This window comes from Physeter macrocephalus, chromosome 11, assembly GCF_002837175.3.
Source record: "Physeter macrocephalus isolate SW-GA chromosome 11, ASM283717v5, whole genome shotgun sequence".
In the NCBI taxonomy this organism is placed as follows: Eukaryota; Metazoa; Chordata; class Mammalia; order Artiodactyla; family Physeteridae; genus Physeter; species Physeter macrocephalus.
The window spans coordinates 174,355,181-174,374,065 of record NC_041224.1 but is presented as its reverse complement, the minus strand read 5'-3'; the positions used below and the strand labels follow the sequence as shown (position 1 = coordinate 174,374,065).

General features: G+C 37.8%; 1 protein-coding gene across 9 annotated transcripts in view; it reads right to left on the bottom strand.

Annotated features, from left to right (window-relative positions):
• The window catches only part of PAPOLA (poly(A) polymerase alpha), a 61,126-nt gene extending 42,241 nt beyond the window's left edge, over positions 1-18,885 (bottom strand). For 3 of the 9 annotated variants that reach the window (XR_008618741.1, XM_007129521.4, XM_055088702.1), the window contains exons 1-3: positions 18,674-18,883; positions 4,215-4,400; positions 3,624-3,690 (exon numbers count right to left, since the gene is read on the bottom strand). Coding sequence is in view for 5 of the 9 variants with exons in the window: in XM_007129521.4 (XP_007129583.1) it covers positions 3,624-3,690; positions 4,215-4,400; positions 18,674-18,681 (261 nt within the window). In the remaining 4 variants the exon portion in view is untranslated. Of the gene's footprint in view, positions 1-3,623; positions 3,691-4,214; positions 4,401-12,081; positions 12,211-17,677; positions 17,734-18,673 lie in introns of all 9 variants that reach the window. The other 6 variants (XM_055088701.1, XM_055088703.1, XM_028496375.2 and 3 more) reach the window with 5 other exon arrangements.

The window sequence follows — 18,885 nt, the reverse complement described above, 5'->3', positions numbered from 1 at the left end:
AAAAAAAAAAAAAAAAAAATCATCTTCCTGACCCTGGCATGACTATAAAGTACTATAGAGAATACTTAACCACCCTTGGTGGTAAGGATAATGTCTGTCCACAAAAAAACAAAAACAAAAAAAAAAACAAAGAAAAACACAAATCTTAATGTGTGCTAGATCAATGTTTCTCTTTACTTTCTAATTCCTCAGGAAAGTCTTACTCAGCAGCAGAACATAAGAGAGACCACTCTTCCCCACCACCTTCCCAAAGTGACATAAATTGTTACTTCATATTCCAACAACCCTAAAAATAAATAAATTGTAAAAGGCTCAGGGGATTCCCTTGTTTTTTAAGGGCACACTTAATCACCACTTATAGAAAACAGGCAATCTAAATGTGTATTACATTTTTGAAAAGTAGACACCACCATCTCTTCCTATGTTTAGATATTTTAAAAACCACTTGTACAGTTGGCTTGGTTGTTTAAATTAAGCCAGGAAGATGTGTACAGAAATATGCCTACAAAGAAGATAGGAAGAAACTATCTGAGAACAATGTTCTGTGGGCATCTCTAGTAAAATACAAATCTTTCGGATAAGCACTCTCCAGGAGAATCGTCCAATACAGTAGGCATTAGCTATATTTCACTATCACTTGAAATGTAGCTAGGGTGGCTGAGGAGCTAAATGTTTAATTTTAGTTAATTTAAACTGAAATAGCCAAGTGCGGCTGGTGGCTACTGTATTAGACATTAGTATGTTTATAGCTATTACAGTTGTAACCCAGAAATTAAGATTTCTTAATTAACATCACCGAAGAACTTTTCAATTGCAAATCTTTTTTAAGTCTCAAGATATTAGATGGCAAACAAATCAAACTTAAGTAAAATTCATATTTTATATAAATTTTCCCCCAAATATTATAAATTAATTGTAACTATACATCAAAAACCAGTGGTTCTCGGGACTTCCCTGATGGTCCAGTGGTTAAGATTCCATGCTTCCACTGTAGGGGGGGCGGGTTCAATCCCTGGTCAGGGAACTAAGATCCCACATGCCACCCAAAAAAAAAATCAGTGGTTTGCTACTGATTTAACTGGAGACATTTTTGGTTGTCACAATTTAGGGAGACCAGACAGTCAGTGCATCTAGTTGGAAGAGTGCTGCTTAACATCTTCCAGGACAGTCCCTAAAGAAGAAATATGTGAGGAATTCCCTGGTGGTACAGTGGTTAGGACTCCACACTTTCACTGCCGAGGATGCAGGTTCAATTCCCTGGTCGGGGAACTTAAGATTCCACAAGCCGCGCGGCGTGGCCAGAAATGAAAGAACTACGTGGTCCCAAAATATCAACAGTGTCAACATCAAGACATCCTCTCCTCTATCAGGTCTTAAAACCAAGCAGCTGAGGAAGAAATTCTCCCTAGGAAAACAGATACAAAAGATCAAACTTGTAAAGCCTAACCCCTAAAGTCCCATTCTCTAACCAATTTACTACCTACAGAGTTAGGCTACAGAGAAAAGGACACAGACAAATTTGATTAGGAATGAGCATTAATTTCATTAATCCAAACAATTTTTCTTACCCTCAAGAAAACCAGCAGGAAGAACTGTATCAAGAGTTACCAGTTAGGGCTTCCCTGGTGGCGCAGAGATTAAGAATCCGCCTGCCAGTGCAGGGAACACGGGTTCGAGCCCTGGTCCAGAAAGATTCCACATGCCGTGGAGCAACTAAGCCCGTGCGCCACAACTACTGAGCCTGTGCTCTAGGGTCCGCGAGCCACAACTGCTGAAGCCCACACACCTAGAGCCCGTGCTCCGCAGCAAGAGAAGCCACCGCAATGAGAAGCCCGCACACCGCAACCAAGAGTAGCCCCCGCTCGCCGCAACTACAGAAAACCCACACGCAGCAACGAAGACCCAACACAGCCACTTAATTAATTAATTAATTTTTAAAAATAGAATTACCAGTTAAAGAAACTAGGCACTCAATTACTGAAACAAAACTATCGATGAGACAATACTCTTGTTTCACATTAAATAAATCTAAGTTCTGGCCTTATAACGGTTTTCAACTTAAATGTCTAAGAAAATGCCATTAAAAACAAAGCTGTGTTTCCTATACAAGATTAAAGAATCACTAAGTTCAATAAATGAGTAAAAATACTTAAACCTGGACATCCTTTGCTCAGCTCAAAAAGAAATTCTTTTCAAAATATCATTTTTATCAAAACTCTATCAATGACAAACATGTAGTATACATGGAGTCCCCAGTTTAGAATATTCCGGTTGCTAAAGTTTTAATCAGTTGCTTTGAAATATATATATATACACTGCTTTAAGAAAACAATATTATAAATTTGACTAAAGCCAGAAGACTTTAACTTACTTTTCTTCTACCTTGATACCTTCTCTCAGGTTTTCTTCTACCTTTGGTTCTCTTACCATCAATTTTTCAGCTGTATTATAGACTAAATACACATTTTGTACTACCCTGGAAAAATGACCACTATTTACAAAGTTTTTAAAAAATGGCTTCTAAACACAACTTTACAAATACATTTCCAGAGAACAAACATATGGACAACAAGGGGGAGAAAGTGGCTGGGGGGGGGGGGTGTGAATTGGGAGATTGGGATTGACATATATACACTAATAAGTATAAAATACATAACTAATAAGAACCTGCTGTATAAAAAAATAAAATTTTTAAAAAACACAAAAAATTACATTTCCTTTACCAGAAGCCTATTCATGGATTCAACAGTTGTATGATTTTCTTTTAAAAAGTTATTAGAAACTCAAAGAATGTTATTATAAAAAACTAAATAGATAATTCAGTTTGAGTCTAACATCTGAAGGCGTAAAAATGCTCATTGCTGCAGAATTCCTTAAAAGGTAATGAGATTCTCAAATACTTAATAAACATGTTTAATACATTTTTTTTCCTAAGTGAAGCAAATGTTTTATTGAAATCAGTTGTCAAACCACAATTTATCCAAATGACAATGCTACATTGTTCTTAAAAGAGTGGGCACAAATATGGCACAGACACAATCCAGCATCTATCAAAATACCACCTGTAAAGAACCTGACTTATTTCATGCTGTGTGTGAATGTGGTCCAGCATATAAGGTAGACTCAAAACCAGTCAATTTTTTTCTTGATAACATGAAAAACATTTCACTACTTTGCCTCAAAATTAAGCACACTCATCTGTCTGTAACAACCGTGTTTAATACATTTTTTAAAGCACCTTTTGAGGGAAACATTATTTCTGTGAAGCGTGTAAGTAATTACTGAGCTTTGAAGTGTTACAACCAAAAGTATTTATAAAATCACTGAATTCAGTTCAGTTTTTCCTGCTTTCAAAATAACTAGGTACCGGGACTTTCCTGGCGGTCCAGTGGTTAAGACTCTGCCCAATGCAGAGGACTCGAGTTTGGTCCCTGGCTGGGGGACTAAGATCCCAAATGCTGCACGGTGTGGCCAAAAAAACCCCCCAAAAAGCTAGATACCAAATACAAATTCTGCTGTCAACAGTCTAAAACACATTCCGCATTCAAGACTCTAAATAGTTATATAAGACAATTGCTGTGTTCGGCTGCCAAATTACTTCCTATACAATTAAGTCACCTTACCTTGATTTCACTGATTTCTCGTATCCACTCTTTTACCAGGTTATTTAATTTTCCCAAAATTAAAATCCTGTTGATAGAGCAAATATCAATCAAGTATCAAGTTGTTTTTTATTCTAGATCACTACTAATTAAAATGAAAAAGCTTTCAATAGGTGGGTCCTAAATTTAACCAGTTTTTAAGTTATCGGAAAGAAAGTTTATAGTAGTTCGCTATATGTAGGCACTGTTACACTGGGTGAGGCATTCCTCTAGCTGAGCAAGGCATTCCCCTTTCTCCTGACAATGCTGTAGTACTATACTAACCAAAAGTATCACAGATCAAAACTAAGGGAACAGAACTTTATATAGATGAAAAGTTTTTTCTAGGTATCACTCTTGTTTGAAACAGACATATATTGGGGAGAATAATTCTGACTTGCTGAGTTCCTCAAAATTAGTTTATGTTAATAAAAAATTGTAACTTAAAAAAATACATATACACTAATATGTATAAAATGAATAACTAATAAGAACCTGCTGTATAAAAAAATAAATTAAATAAAATTCAAAAAAAGAAAGATATATACACACACACACCCCACACACACCGACCTGCGCTGCAGTTCCTCTTCCTCTTCAAAAACGCCAAAAGGCTTCAGAGTCTCAATTAGTTTCTGGGTAAGTAGGCAGTCAGTCTCCTTGGGGGCTGCTAAGCTGATGGGAGAGGTAATGCCATAGTGCTTCTGTGGCGGCTGTGTTTGCTGTGATCCCTGCGTTGTAACTGGACTGCAAACAGAACTGGATAAAATTAGTGTCAAAAAATTTCTACAATTTAAAACTAATCAGCATGACTAGAAAAAAATGCTTTAGTAAAATGCATTTCTAAACATAGTTGGTTCCCTGCCATACCCCAAAAAACTTTCAATACATTTTGTTTGTTTTAAAACAAAAAGTAACACAAAAATTAAGTGATGAAAACATTAGTTCTCCTCCCACTCCAAGGATTTTAACTTTGCCACTATCTAAATATCTAAATAAACTATAAATAAGAATCCAGATCAGCGACTTCGCTGGTGGCGAAGTGGTTAAGAATCCGCCTGTCAAAGCAGGGGACACAGGTTCGAGCCCTGGTCCGGGAAGATCCCACATGCTGAGAAGCAATTAAGGCCGTGCACCACAACTACTGAAGCCCACGCGCCTAGAGCCTGTGCTCCGCAGCAAGAGAAGCCACTGCAATGAGAAGCCCGCGCACCGCAACGAAGAGTAGCCCCCACTCGCCACAACTAGAGAAAACCCACACGCAGCAACAAAGACCCAAAGCAGACCCCAAAAAAAGAATCCAGATCAAATAAACTGCTAGAGAGAATGCAATCTAGGATATAGTGTACTTCTGAGAAATTTTACATACTCCTTACTTCTTGAAAAGGAGCCAAAATCTATTAAATTGTTATTTCTAAAGATGAGGATATATATAAAAACACTATTTTACCAATACAACAGACTTCCCAAATGGAATTTCACATCTGACTTGCAATGAATGAAACTCATACATAATGAGACAAATAACATAAACATAACTTGGAGGGGAAGAACTATATTCACACTAAGCTTGTTACAGAATTTTTGGTAAGAGAGTTACACTTCAACAATGACTAGTCAAAAGTTTTTCCGTTTTAAGAGCAATTCCAGATGTTTACAACCAATAGGGTTTTAATATAACTGGTGAAAAGGTATGGCATGCTCTAAAGAAAGGCTTTAGGAAATTAATCTGACTCAATTATTGTTTGGTGAAACCAACTGTCGTGGTTTTTTTTCTCCCCTTTTAAATCAATGGACAGGGACTCTCAAGATAAGCAGCACAATTATTAACTAAAAACTACCTGGTCAAATAACATACAGAACCAGGTAAAGACTAAGGAAGAAGCTAACATCCGAATCAGTTATTTGCCCCAAATTCTGTTCCTTAAGAAATAATTTATACACACACACACCTACTTTTTTTCAAGTTCTAAATATATATACGTACTTCTAATTAAAGTGCAATAATCTACTAAAGCAATAAGATGCCAGAATCCTATGGCAGGTCCCATTATGCATTTACTACCTATCCCTGGGTTCTGGTTTATACTATGACTGCAGGACTACATTTTATATTTTGACTTCTGATATCAACAGAAAATCTAAGAATGCCAGGAAGCCCATAGTGTTTGTTACTAATTAGTCACTAGGCTGTATAGCATTTAACCAATGCTTCCTAAACTTATGCATTGTCTCAATTTTAATTCAGATTTTATAGTAACATTTGCTGAATAAATGAGTCAGATTTATTATCTCTTACAGCAAGTAACGTATGTCTCATCACTTCCTCCTACTACTTTATATTGCACAGCTATACAAGGCTATGATGTTAATTCAGAGCTGCAGATCCACATGAGCACCAAACATCCTCCAAAGACTAAATATCTTAATGTTCTATTTTTCAAATTTATGTAGCATCTCCCATGAGTAGAATATACAAATTAATTAAGTGTAAATGCATTCATAATATCTTGGTTAATACATATTTTCGTCAATCAACAAATAGTTATCATCAGGTTCCACAAAGCTGACACCAAAAAGGTGGCCCTCAAAACTGCCTAACCATTTCTTCACACCATGCTCTAACAGATTCCAGATAAATTACGTATTAAGTTTAAAAAAATACACTTAACACATATCTTAGTATAATTATATTTTCTTGCATTGTTCATTGCTTCATATGAGTTTCTCCAAGTAAACTATAGCCCTTCATGACCACCCCAGGATCATGAATACTTTTTATACATGATTTTAACATAAGGAGAGCCAGATATGAAAACAAGTGTAAAGTCCTTTCTAGCTAGACTTGGTTCATGCAAGGAGAGCTTTCAAGTCAAGTGTAAACTGAATTCATGTTTTCCTACCTTAAAATAATAAACCTCTATTGGATTGTTTTGTTTTGAGCAAACATCTGCACTCTTTTCCTTTCTGAAGGGGCTAAATTCATTACCAGTTGAGTTTGGATGATCACCAAAATGAGTGCCCATTCTCTGTGGGGTTAAGCTTTCTTGCAGATTCCCATTTTTTCTTTCTCAAATATTCAGGTTCTTCATTGTCATACAAAAATCAATGCTTGCAAAGACCCTTGTCTACTTCAACTGTACTACCAGAATATTGGCTATAGACTCAGATTTCTTTCTTTCTTTTTTTTAAATCAATTTATTTATTTATTTTTGGCTGCACTGGGTCTTTGTTGCTGTGCGTGGGCTTTCTCTAGCTGCAGTAAGCAGGGTCTACTCTTCGTTGTGGTGCGTGGGCTTCTCATTGAGATGGCTTCTCTTGTTGCAGAGCACGGGCTCTAGGCACTCAGGCTTCAGTAGTTGTGGTAAGCAGGCTCAGTAGTCGTGGCTTGCGGGCTCTAGAGCACAGGCTCAGTAGTTGTGGTGCACGGGCTTAGTTGCTCCACGGCATGTGGGATCTTCCCGGACCAGGGCTCGAACCCGTGTCCCCTGCACTGGCAGGCGGATTCTTAACCACTGTGCCACCAGGGAAGTCCTAGACTCAGATTTCTAAATTCACACCAAGTTTGTCTACTTTAATTTGAAGAAAAAAAAATCTGATGTCTACATTAGTTTCCACATGAACATTCTGATGGGGAAACAAATCATACTCCAGTTGTAAATGTTTATTTATTCAAAATGTAGTCACATCATATAAAACCACATTTACTTGTCCCATCTAATTCAAAAAAGTACATTATAGGGGGACGTTCCTGGTGGTCCAGTGGTTGAAAATCCATCTTGCAACGCAGGGGACAACAGTTCGATCCCTGGTAGGGGAACTAAGATCCCACATGCTTCAGGGCAACTAAGCCTGCACACCGCAACTACTGAGCCCACTTGCCACAACTACTGAGCCCACATGCCACGACTACAGAGAAGCCTGTGAGCTGCAAGGAAAGATCCCACCTGTCGCAACTAAAAAAAAAAGAGAGAGAGAGAACATATGTATCACATATCTCTGTATGTATACACATCTAATACAAGTTACATACAGAACATATACTAATTCAAGAACACATATGAAAAGAAATAAAAGTAAATCACAACCAAATAAAAGAAACAAATACATGTTTTGAAAGGTACAAGATACCTGTGTCTCCAATCGATATGGCCTTAATCTTAACGCTAAGTGGCTAGACTAGGAATTCTAGGCTGCCAGATGCTCTGAATGTCCAAAATGTAGAAATATTAGCTATGATTGAGCTTTAAATGGAAGAAGTCAAAATTTTCCATTTAATTTTTAATATTAGAAATTAAGTAGAGTGATAAAACAATTTAAGGATCTTTTTGTTGCTGTTCTGTTGCTAACAAAACAAATATACACACTCCAATATTGGGTAATGTGAAGGATTCTGCTTTACAGACTTTACACCAGACAGCTAGCTATCAATCTCAAGAATGCAAAGCTCTCCCTCAAATTCTTGAACACATGAGACACCTGCCCATGTCCGTCACTTTCTAGAGACATTTTTACCAGTATTTAGTTTTCTTCAGACATTATTTTAAAAATAACTTCTACAATTATATAAAACAATGAGAAAAAAAAACGAGATACGGAGCCACAGTATTTGTGATCCACTGAAATTTCTTTCTGGTTTTCAATTTAAATATCAAGAACAGTTGTGCTTTTCCTGAGTAACTGGCTCATTTTCATCTCATGAACATATCTGTACTTACCTTTAGGCTACTGCCTGAATTCTTAGAGCAAAACTGGTGGCCATCCAGCAAGTTCTCTACAGAAATCCAAAAATCACTGTACTTCTGTAAGAACTGTTTTAGTACCCTAATTTCTTGCTGTTTTATATATCTACCCTGATTCTCCCTTGTCATCCACCTTTAATGCAAACACCGTGCTAGTTTTAAAATGTGACTAAAGCATTCTTAAGTCCTTTCTGGGTCAGAGCAAGATATAAATACCTATACATACAGTACATATACGAATCTTGCCCCCCTCCAAAATTACAAAAGACAGCCAAACACTACTCCCCCAACCCCACTTTTCTGGGAGTCAGGGGGGAGAAACAAAGAGGGCACAATACTAAATATTTTCAGAATTCTTCTCTCTCTTAGAACACAGGGCATTTTCTTTATAATATTTAAAATAATTTTCATCAAGGCAAAGCTTACCCAGGACATACACCCACCTTTCCTTTTTTATTATTATTATTTTTAATTTCAACAACATTCTATATAACAATTCCATTCCAACTACACTTGTTCTGCCTCTTGGCATCTTAGTCCCACTCTTTCTACTCCCCTGCTATGCCAGACTCCCATTCATACTGCTACCAAGTGTAACCTTCCTAACACACAGCTTCCTTAAAAACCCACATGACTTCTGGAAATGGCATTCAAAACTCTGTCCACAAAAACTGCTCTCAACCCAGAAGCAATCTGAAAAGAGACAAAGCAGGCCTGATTTCACTTGTACTAGTTATACCACTCTGGTTTCATTTCTGCCACTAGTTATGTGATTCTTGTTAAGTTGTAACTCTGTGGATTTACCTTAGAATTTATTATATCTCTTCTCTACTTTGGATGGCAAACTAGAAATTTAAATACTATAACACGTTTATGACATGAAAGCCCAGTTTCCAAACACGGAAAGTTTTTAAACCAATACTCAAAAGAAAGGTCCATCCTTTCCTCATGCTAGGCTGTCTAACACCTAACTCTAATTAGGATAAATATTTAGGTACTTAGAAATGGCAACGTTTTTGTGAAATTGGCATATGACTGTAGGCTGCTTATTTCGGCCAGATACTTGTTTCAAAAGTTTAGGCACCCAATTTAACCAATACATGTGCTCTGAAATATCAAGAACCACCACTTTGATTACAGTAACTATAAAGCTAACTCAAATAGTGCAAGTTCCTATGATTTGTAAACTATAGTTTAGTAGCCATACATTCAAAGAGTCAAAGTATGATCAATCTTTGGATATATCATATTGATGACCACTTCAAGTCAGTGAGGAAAGTTAAGGAATACTCAAATGAAAAACCTACATTAGTACCTGTTTTCACTAAGTGAATGAAATCCAAAGAGGATTTTCACTTTTACGAAAAAAAGGCAAAAAGCAAAAACACTCTTCGTTTGTTTTGCAAGCGGTTTCAGAGGCAGCGTGTGCCCCAGTAGCAAGAGCGACACTAACAAGCTTCTTCCCCCAGGATATACGTATATTCAGCATCAAACTACCATAGCCTGGAACTGTGTCTGTGAGCAATGCTTTATCTCAATTTATTCTATGCATGTGTTAGCAAGATGTGTATAAGGTAAATGCTTCTTCATTTTATGCCATTTTGGCTTACAAAAGCTTTCACAGGACCATACGGAGGGGAAACCTGTATTCTTAATATGTTCTTAAATCAACTTTTAAAAGTTTCACTGCAAATCAAGGAAGCACATTAAGACGATCACTTTTTCTGTCAGACTGGAGAAAAACAAAGCTGATGTACATCTGGTAAAAAAAGAAAGACTTGTTATAAACCTCCAACGTTGGCAATGGTGTGAGAAAATGAGTACTCTTACCCATCACAAAGGATGTGAACGTGGTATAGCATTTTAAAAAGCAATCTGGTAATATTCATCAAATTTTTTTTTTAAAGCTTAGGTCTAGCAACTTCACCTCCAGCAATCTATCTTACAGAAATACTAGGACACAAGGACTCAAACTGAAGGCCCTGATGTTGGAAGACACAGCCTCTTTAATTTACAACACCTTTTTAGTATATTAAATGTGTACATTAAAGCACAAATTTCTACTGCTCCTGGGGTACGAATACACTGGCTTAGAAGACAGGCCAAACACGGGCCCAAAATCCCGTTCAGCAACAATAAGCTTGAAATGAGCAACGTCTACCCCAGCACTATCCTTTATAGAGGGAGCATGCTTGGTATTTGTAAATAAATACCTCTCTTGACCCTACAGATTCTGGAATTTGACCCTTCTTACGGGAATAATACAAAAGATACCCAAGGTTGTTCACTGGAGCACTGTATACAATGCACCAACAAACTGGAAACCACCTAAATAGCCACTAATATAATACAGGACTGGCGAATTACAGTATGTTCTTACAACTTAATACTACGCTATACAAAAAGAATGAGGTGGTTATCACATGTAGTAGCATGGAAACATGCCCACAATATGTCAGGTGAAAAAAGCTGTAGAATATAATTATGATAATAGCTAGTATTTATTGAAACCTCAACATATTCCAGTTAGTGTGGCAAGCACTTTACATTATTCCTGACTATTCCAACGACTCTATTCACTGGGTCAGGATATGATCTCAGGCATCTGACTATAATCATAAGCCTCTATACATCTTTCACAACATACAGTCTTGTACCTTTAAAAATTATTTGTGTATTATGTCTATACATGCATAGAAACACACCAAGCAGAACTGATTGGTGGAAGAATTTCATCTTCCAGGATTTTGTTTCCATTTGTTAAAGTACTTTTAAAGATAAATATGAATGAAGTCATGCAAAAGTTGAAAATCATCTAATTCTACTATTCACCATTAAGTCTGTCCTAGTGAAGAGGCTAAAACCACCCCCTAAAATCATTCCCCAACAGCAAGGGACAGCAAACAAATGTTCAATTTAAATCAATAATTAGCTTTTTGATTATTAGCTTTGTAGTTTATGCTAATCAAAATGTTATTTTAAAGAACTGAAATAAAAACCTTAAAATGGATTTTTCAGTGTAATGCTTTGTGATTAGAAAATTAAATACAAAGCAAATCATGATTTACAGCTCTAGAAAACTGGTAAAGCACCAAAGCTATCTATCAAACTTCATCAATCCAATTTTCCTAAAAGCACCTTTTCCTCATTTAAGTTATTTTTCCCAGAAAGTATATTATTAGGCTGAAATTTACTGAACTAGGATCCTAAATATGTATGAAAGACAATGCTAAAATCAGGAATACAAAGATAGTCTCTATCCTCAGTGACAATCTCAAATTTGGTCTGGGATTCAGATCTTTAAACAACAGATCAGTGCAAAGTAAAAGCTTAAAATAAACATTACAGAAACAAAGAATCAAGGACATACCAAAGGAAAAGGTTAAGGAGGTATGCACTCTAAATGACTTGGAGAAGGGGAAAAGAGCAGCCTCTGCAGATGACTAACACACAAAGGAAAGGACAACAAATCACCAGTGGTGTTTTCTGTACTAGTTAATATTTAACGACTTTCATCCCAATTTAAACAAAGCTCATGCTACTGATGAATCTCTGCCTCCTTACATTGGGCATATGGAATTGGGGGCACGTAGTACTAAAAGGGTCAATTGCCTCAAAATGTATAGATCCTAGCCAACAGAAACTGTCATTTCTTGCTAGTTTTAGTCAGTGAAGTTAAAACTGAAAGCTTAACTTACTTGATATTCTTCTTTAGAAGTAATCAGATAAATCACAGTAACACTTAATGGGTACATCCCAGGTGGTCCAGTAGTTAAGAATCCGTCTTGCAATGCAGGGTATGCCGGTTCAATCCCTGGTCCGGGGAACTAAGAACCCACATGCCACAGAGCAACTAAGCCCGCGCGCCGCAACTACTGAGCCTGTGCACCGCAACTACTGAGCCCACACGCCACAACTACAGAGCCCACGCACCACAACTAGAGAGAAGCCTGCGCACAGCAACAAAAGATCCCGCATGCCACAACTAAGACCCAACATAGCCAATAAATTAATTAATTAAAAAAAAAAACACTTAATGTATAACCACAGTATGTAATTTGCTGTTTAAAGGCCTTAACCTTAAATGTAATATGCCCATTCAAATTAAGCAGGAAAAAAGGACATTGAACAGAATAGGAATATGGGATCTCTCTAAAGTATATGAATATGCATTAAATATTAATTCTTAGCAGAAATAATACAATCTCCTCTTTCACAAGAAGTTTAACACATATTTAAATTTTACCTGTAGCTTAAAAGTCAAGCATATAGTCAAGACAACGTATTTGCTCACTAAGACATTATTCTAAGGATGGCTAATTCACCTGCCATCCTATGTAACTGGTACTAAACATAGTTAGAACCTAGCTACAGTCTTAAAATATGTATTCCAGGTGGATCATCCAGCCAATATTTGGGAAGCAGCAGCAGAGGCTCAAGTATAGATGAAGCAATAGTTTACGCTCAAGGGGAATAAATTATAATGAATCCCAATGCCAAACTTTGGAAATAAAAGGTTGATTATCCAGAGAAAGGGTACTTGCTACTGAACTGTAACAATGGCCAGGTTATTTTCTCCTTCCTTCCTAAGGGCACTTTCAACTGTCCCTCTCCCCTCTCTCCAAGAGGGGTTGGAAGTAAAAAAAAAAAAACAAAAACAAAAACAGCCAAACCACAGCATTCCTGCATCAGTATTTGTCAAGCACAATTTGAAAATGAAAGAAATGTAACTAGAGAATCTACAAAGTATAAAAATGTATCAGAAAAGAATAGTCAAAAATATATTAAATCATAGTATTATAAACAAGAAATGCAATTTAGATGTTTCTGATAACCAAAATGACAGGAACACTATTCTTAAATAAAAACTTATTTAAAACTATAAAGACTACTGTAAAATGCAAGAAGCTGGTCTCTGAACGAAATATAGAGGGAACAGAAATGTGAGACAATTCTGTGACAGAAGAGGAATAAAAATATCAAATTTAAACTCCTACATTTTTTTCTTCTGCAAATCCTTAAATTTTCAAATGAGAATGCTATAAAATTCTGCAGACCTGCAATCCAACGACTAAAAAACACCTATCTTCCACACCACTTGATCTTGAAAGTTAAGTATACTTAGGACATACAAACAGACTCCCACTGAGCTGATGAAACACAGTTCCCAACAAGACACACAGAAAATGGTACAGTACTAGAATGAGAATGAAACACGGAACCCAGAGTTGAATTCGGCTGCAGTCTACAACTTAGCAGCCTTAAGACCTTAGAGGAGTGACGACTTTGAGCCTCACTTTACAAGAACTAATATCTCCTGCAATGGTGCTGTTTTATGAATCATAAACTCAGATTGTACAATTATTTAAAAGCTGCTGAATAATCAGAACGATGAACATACCAAATAAAAGACATGCCTCTTCCACCAACCAAAAATGAAAAATAGCTGGGACTCTAACTGGCCTCATTTTGCCTGAGAGTAGCTTTTATAAACCTGCCTAGATGCAACTCAAGGTGAAATTTAATTGTAATGTTAACTTGAAGTAGCTTAGTTACCAAGGAATGGAATATTCTGATGAACCAAAACATTTTAAAACTTATTATGTTTTCAAGCCAGAAGGCTTTGGGGGGTTGAGGGAGGGGGTGTCAGGGAGTGGGAAATGACTTACAAATTTACTCAAATCCAATTATCTTCCCTCCCAATTTCTCCATCAAAAAGCATGAACCGACAACATGCTTAAAGTAAAATACCACATTTCAAAACCATAACTAACATTTATTAAGCAGCAAGCAATTCATTACAAAATCTCTACATCTTAAAATCCGAGAATCAAAATCTCTCAGTTAGAAGTTACCTTTCAAAGGTTATTTAATACACTGTTTTTCACTGACAACAAAAAATGTCTTTAAATCATGTGTGTGTCCATTCCTCCAGACCGTTCAAAAACCACCAGAGACGCTGCACAGACACCACCGCTGGAAACAGCGCAGCTTGGGACAGCTGTCAGCTGTTACCATACACCAGTTTCTCGAACTTTTGGGTCTTAGGACCCTTTCACAACTCTTAAAATTTACTGAGGACTCCAATGACCTTTTGTTTATATGGATTATGTCTGCCACTATTTACTACATTAGAAATTACAACAAGGAAATTTTTGTATAGTAACAAGAAATCTATTATATGTTAACATAAATGACTTTAAAAAAAATAACTGGTTTCCAAGACAAAAAACTTAGTGAGAAGAACAACACTATTTTACATTTTTGCAAATCTCTAACTCTGGCTTAATCAAAAATAGCTGGTTCCCATATCTGCTTCTGCATGCAATCCCTTTTGGTAAGTTTGTTTTGGTAGATGCACAGGAATAAAACCTGGCATTACACCATTATAACTAGAAAAGAGTATTTTAATAGCCTTTTCAAATAACTTTAGATATTCTTCTTTGATATTACACCAAAATGCCACAAGTGGTAAATTTCTTAGAGACTAGTTACAGTATGAAAGCAGAAACCACAGCAATAAACCCTTTGTACTCTTGCATTAAAATCGACTGGTCCACCTTGCACTTTAAATGTACCTTTACCCATGCATGATTTTATTACATCATGATTGGTGGTTTGGAAAATGTGGGTTCACTTAAGATATGTATATCTTCCAAATGTTGGCACATTATTTTTCAATATCAAAAAAAAAGTTCACTAATATCACCATCAATCAAATCAGAAACATTTTTAATTACTGGGAGGCTATCAAGCTCACAATGACAGAAACAAGCATTCTAAAATTCTAATTTTTGCTTGAAAGCTCAAATTTTATCTCTGGCCACAAATACTGTCAGTTGTTCTCCTTAAAGAGACAGGCTCCATTTTTCAAGTAAATTCTAAGCAGTCAAGTATGAACATCATAGTTCATCAACTGTTCTTTCAGGTAAAAACAGAGCTCAATGAGAAAAGCACTAGCTTAGCTCACAAATCAATCATAACATGTGCTCTTCGCAAAACAACCATCCTACTTTTTAGCATACAGCTTTATGTGTACTTCCCATTTTACCACAACATATTCAAAAAACTCAAGGGTCAAGACTTAATAAAATTAACATTTTTTTACTGCTTCATCAAGGACTTTTTTTTCAAACTGTGTTTGTGTGCATGTGTGTAGTGAAGTAATACAATGACAACTAGTAGAAGACAGTGCCTCTGCCTTGATTCTTCCTAAAGCATCATTACCCACCACTGCTTTTGCACCACTGGTGCAAATGTCAACAGACTAAAAAAGACATAACATCTCAATATTATGAAAAGTTTGGATTTTATGTACTCCCTAAAAGGATCTCAAGGACCCCCAACATCCAGGCTTCTATAAATCACACTCTGAGAACCACTACTACACAATATTACTACCCACCAAAAGGTCCTAGTTCTACCTCTTATCACTACATGAAACTACTCCAATTCCCTCTTTTTTTGTGACAACCCCAAAAATATGGAAGAAAAGCTATTGTCTCCCCCAAGTCTTGCTAAATATCTCTTCCAATAACATTCTACAAATGTGGCATGAATGCTAAGTCACTGATAATGCTTACTCCCCTTAAAGTCTTTTTATTACCAGTGATAGCTGGAACTGAGCTGATGCAAATAATGATCTGACCAGCACAGAGCAAGGCAGAAATTGGAATATAGTTCTCATACAGGGATTATACGCTGTATTAATGCAGTGGTTCTCAACAAGATTTTGGCCCCCAAAGTACATCTGGCAATATCTGGACACATTTTTGGTTGTCATTACCAGGACATGGGGGGTGGGACTCCCACAATCTAGTAGGTAGAAGTCAGGCATGCTGTTAAACACCCTGCAATACACAGGACAGAATTATCAGCCTAAAATGTGACTAGTACCACCATGAGAAATCTGGTATTAATGGATCCTAAGACTATCAAAAATTTTGGAAGCTTAATCACCATGGCTCTTAAACCATACCAGCTTTTCAAAATTATATATGCAATTACATATGCTTTTGGACAATATATGGAGACCTGCTCACAATGTTTTCTAACGATGTAACTTCAGTAATCTGTTTTGATTTCCATCCATTCTGACAATTTACCTATACCTTAACCCCCCCACCCACACACAAAGACTTAACAGCCACACCAAACAGGAAAGTGGAAGTCAAACACAATACAGTCTGGAAATCACAATTCAAAACATCAAAGAAATAAAATTAATGACACCGGAACATGAAAAACAAAGAAAACAAACTAATGAGAAAAAAGGTCTACTTAACTAGGCAGTCTATGCTCTTTTAGTTTACTTTAAAAGGACTATAGTACACATAGGGTTAACAATAAGAGAAAAGCTAATGAAAAACTGGCCATATTGTTCACATTTCAAGAAACACACTAGAAAGACAATATCCATGTGTGAGAATCTGCTGCCTTCACTTTGTCTTCCATTTTAAACATTTGCACTAACTTCCAAACAATGTGAAGCACTTAGGTCTTTAAAGGAAAGGTATACCTCCCTTCCTCAAAACATGTTGGGAAAAAGCAGGTATAAAAGAACTTTTAATTTCTAAAAAGACACAAATTAAGTTATTTCTTCATTAAAGCCCTTTAAGGCATACATTTCCTATTACTGATCAATTTTTAATACTGACATGATTATCAGAAAGAGAAGTCCTTTTTACAAAACAGCAATAAAACGTGAGCTAACACAAAGAAGTCACATGGCATTACTGCAAACATTTAGGTTTACTTTAATTGTTGCTGAATTGAAAAATGCCACAAAAATCTTGCTTAGACTCGGTTCTCCTAGTAACCCCTTTTACTGTTCTATAAAAGGATGATTCAATTAACAGGGACCTTGCACCTTATAAGATTTTAGGTCTGCTATATTTAATTAAAATTAACAAATATCCTCACTACAGAAATAATATGTTGATAGGCCTCTTAACAAAATGACTAGAGTGGGTGAGAAGGAAGGAGCATGAGATTCCTTTTTAAAATATCGTGTAAAATGGGACAGATGTCTTTAAAGCCTGCTTCAAAGTTAGAGCCTCACCTGTAAAAAGAGACATACACACACATATACACATACATAAATAAAACTGTAAAACTAAAATCGGTGATATTTGCAAAAAAGAAGTTGTTTTTACTTTAAAAAAAAAAATAAGCGAGAGGTGCTACGTTAGGTGTCTAGAAACCCCAAAACCTTTATTCTGCGTTTAAGTAAAACTTCAAGGGTCAATTACATGCTTCGGCGCTACAAAAAGAACTCGGCCCCCCATCTCTTACCCTTGAATCTTCAAAAATGGAAGAAATGCAGTCTCACGATTTAGGCCTCTACTCTGCTGTATACACGCAAAAAAAAAAGGCTGTAATCTTTCGATCAACAATGAGTTCTCAAATTACATTCCATTCTTTGAGAGAGAGAGGAAAGAAAAAGAAAACAACTTTAAAAAACCCAACAAGGGAAAGAAAGTATAAGATGCAGGCCTAGTGAGATTAGAAGGCATAGATGGACTACAGTAAGAAAAAGTCTACCATCAGAAGAACAGAAAGTATCACTGCAGATGGAAAGACGGAAGCAAAATGAAATCCGGCGACCCTATCGAAACAAAACCGGGAGAGCAACACGTAACGCAACGCCTTTCGACAGGGGGCACCCGGGAAAGTGCCCCTCTCCTGGCAGCCGAAAGGCTGGAGGGAACGGAGGCGGGGGGAGGGGATGTTCGAACAGCTGGGCTCGACGCTCAAAACTGGGCTTTTAACTCGTGCTCAGGCAAGCTGGGACGCGGAAGTGGGTTAACACTGGCGCACGAAGTGGGCATCTTGGAAACGGAAGGGAGAGCTAGGCCGGGAACAGCAGCAGCGAAACGAGCCCGAGAGGCGCCGGGGGGCGAGCCCGAACCCCGTGTGCAGACCCCGCGAGGAGCAGGGCCTTCCTCCCCGGCAGCTGGGCCCCGGGGTTTTTTTCCAACCCCCCCTTTCTTTTATCGGACGAGGCAGAGGAGCTGGTGCAGTAAGGTTAGAGGCTCCTCCGGCCCTTCCGGAAGGGGAAGGCCCCCGGCCCGACAACCGCCGAAGCCAGGAAAGGGTAAGGGGAAGCGGGAACCGAACACAAGGGGAAGTGCGGCGGCGAGTGGGAGAGGAAACAGGAAGAGCCCCAGTCCCGCCCGCCTACCCCTCGGGGCGAGGGCCCGGCTCGCGCGCCCCCCTCCCCCCTCCCCTCCCCCGACGCCCCCAAGGCCCCGCCGGCGTGCAAGAGAAAACAGAATACAAATCACTTACAACGGCATCGTCTCCTGCGCCGGCACCGCCCAGTCACTTCCCCCCCGCAACCGCCGCCGCTGCCGCCCTGGGCATGATCCACTGAGGCGGGAGGGAGGGGGGGGCGCCTGCCTCAGCCCTGGGAGCAACCCCACTCCCGCACCCGCTCCCGCCGCTTTAAGCGCTTCTCCTCCTTCCCCTTCGTCCTAACATGGCGCCCGAGCGCTACCACA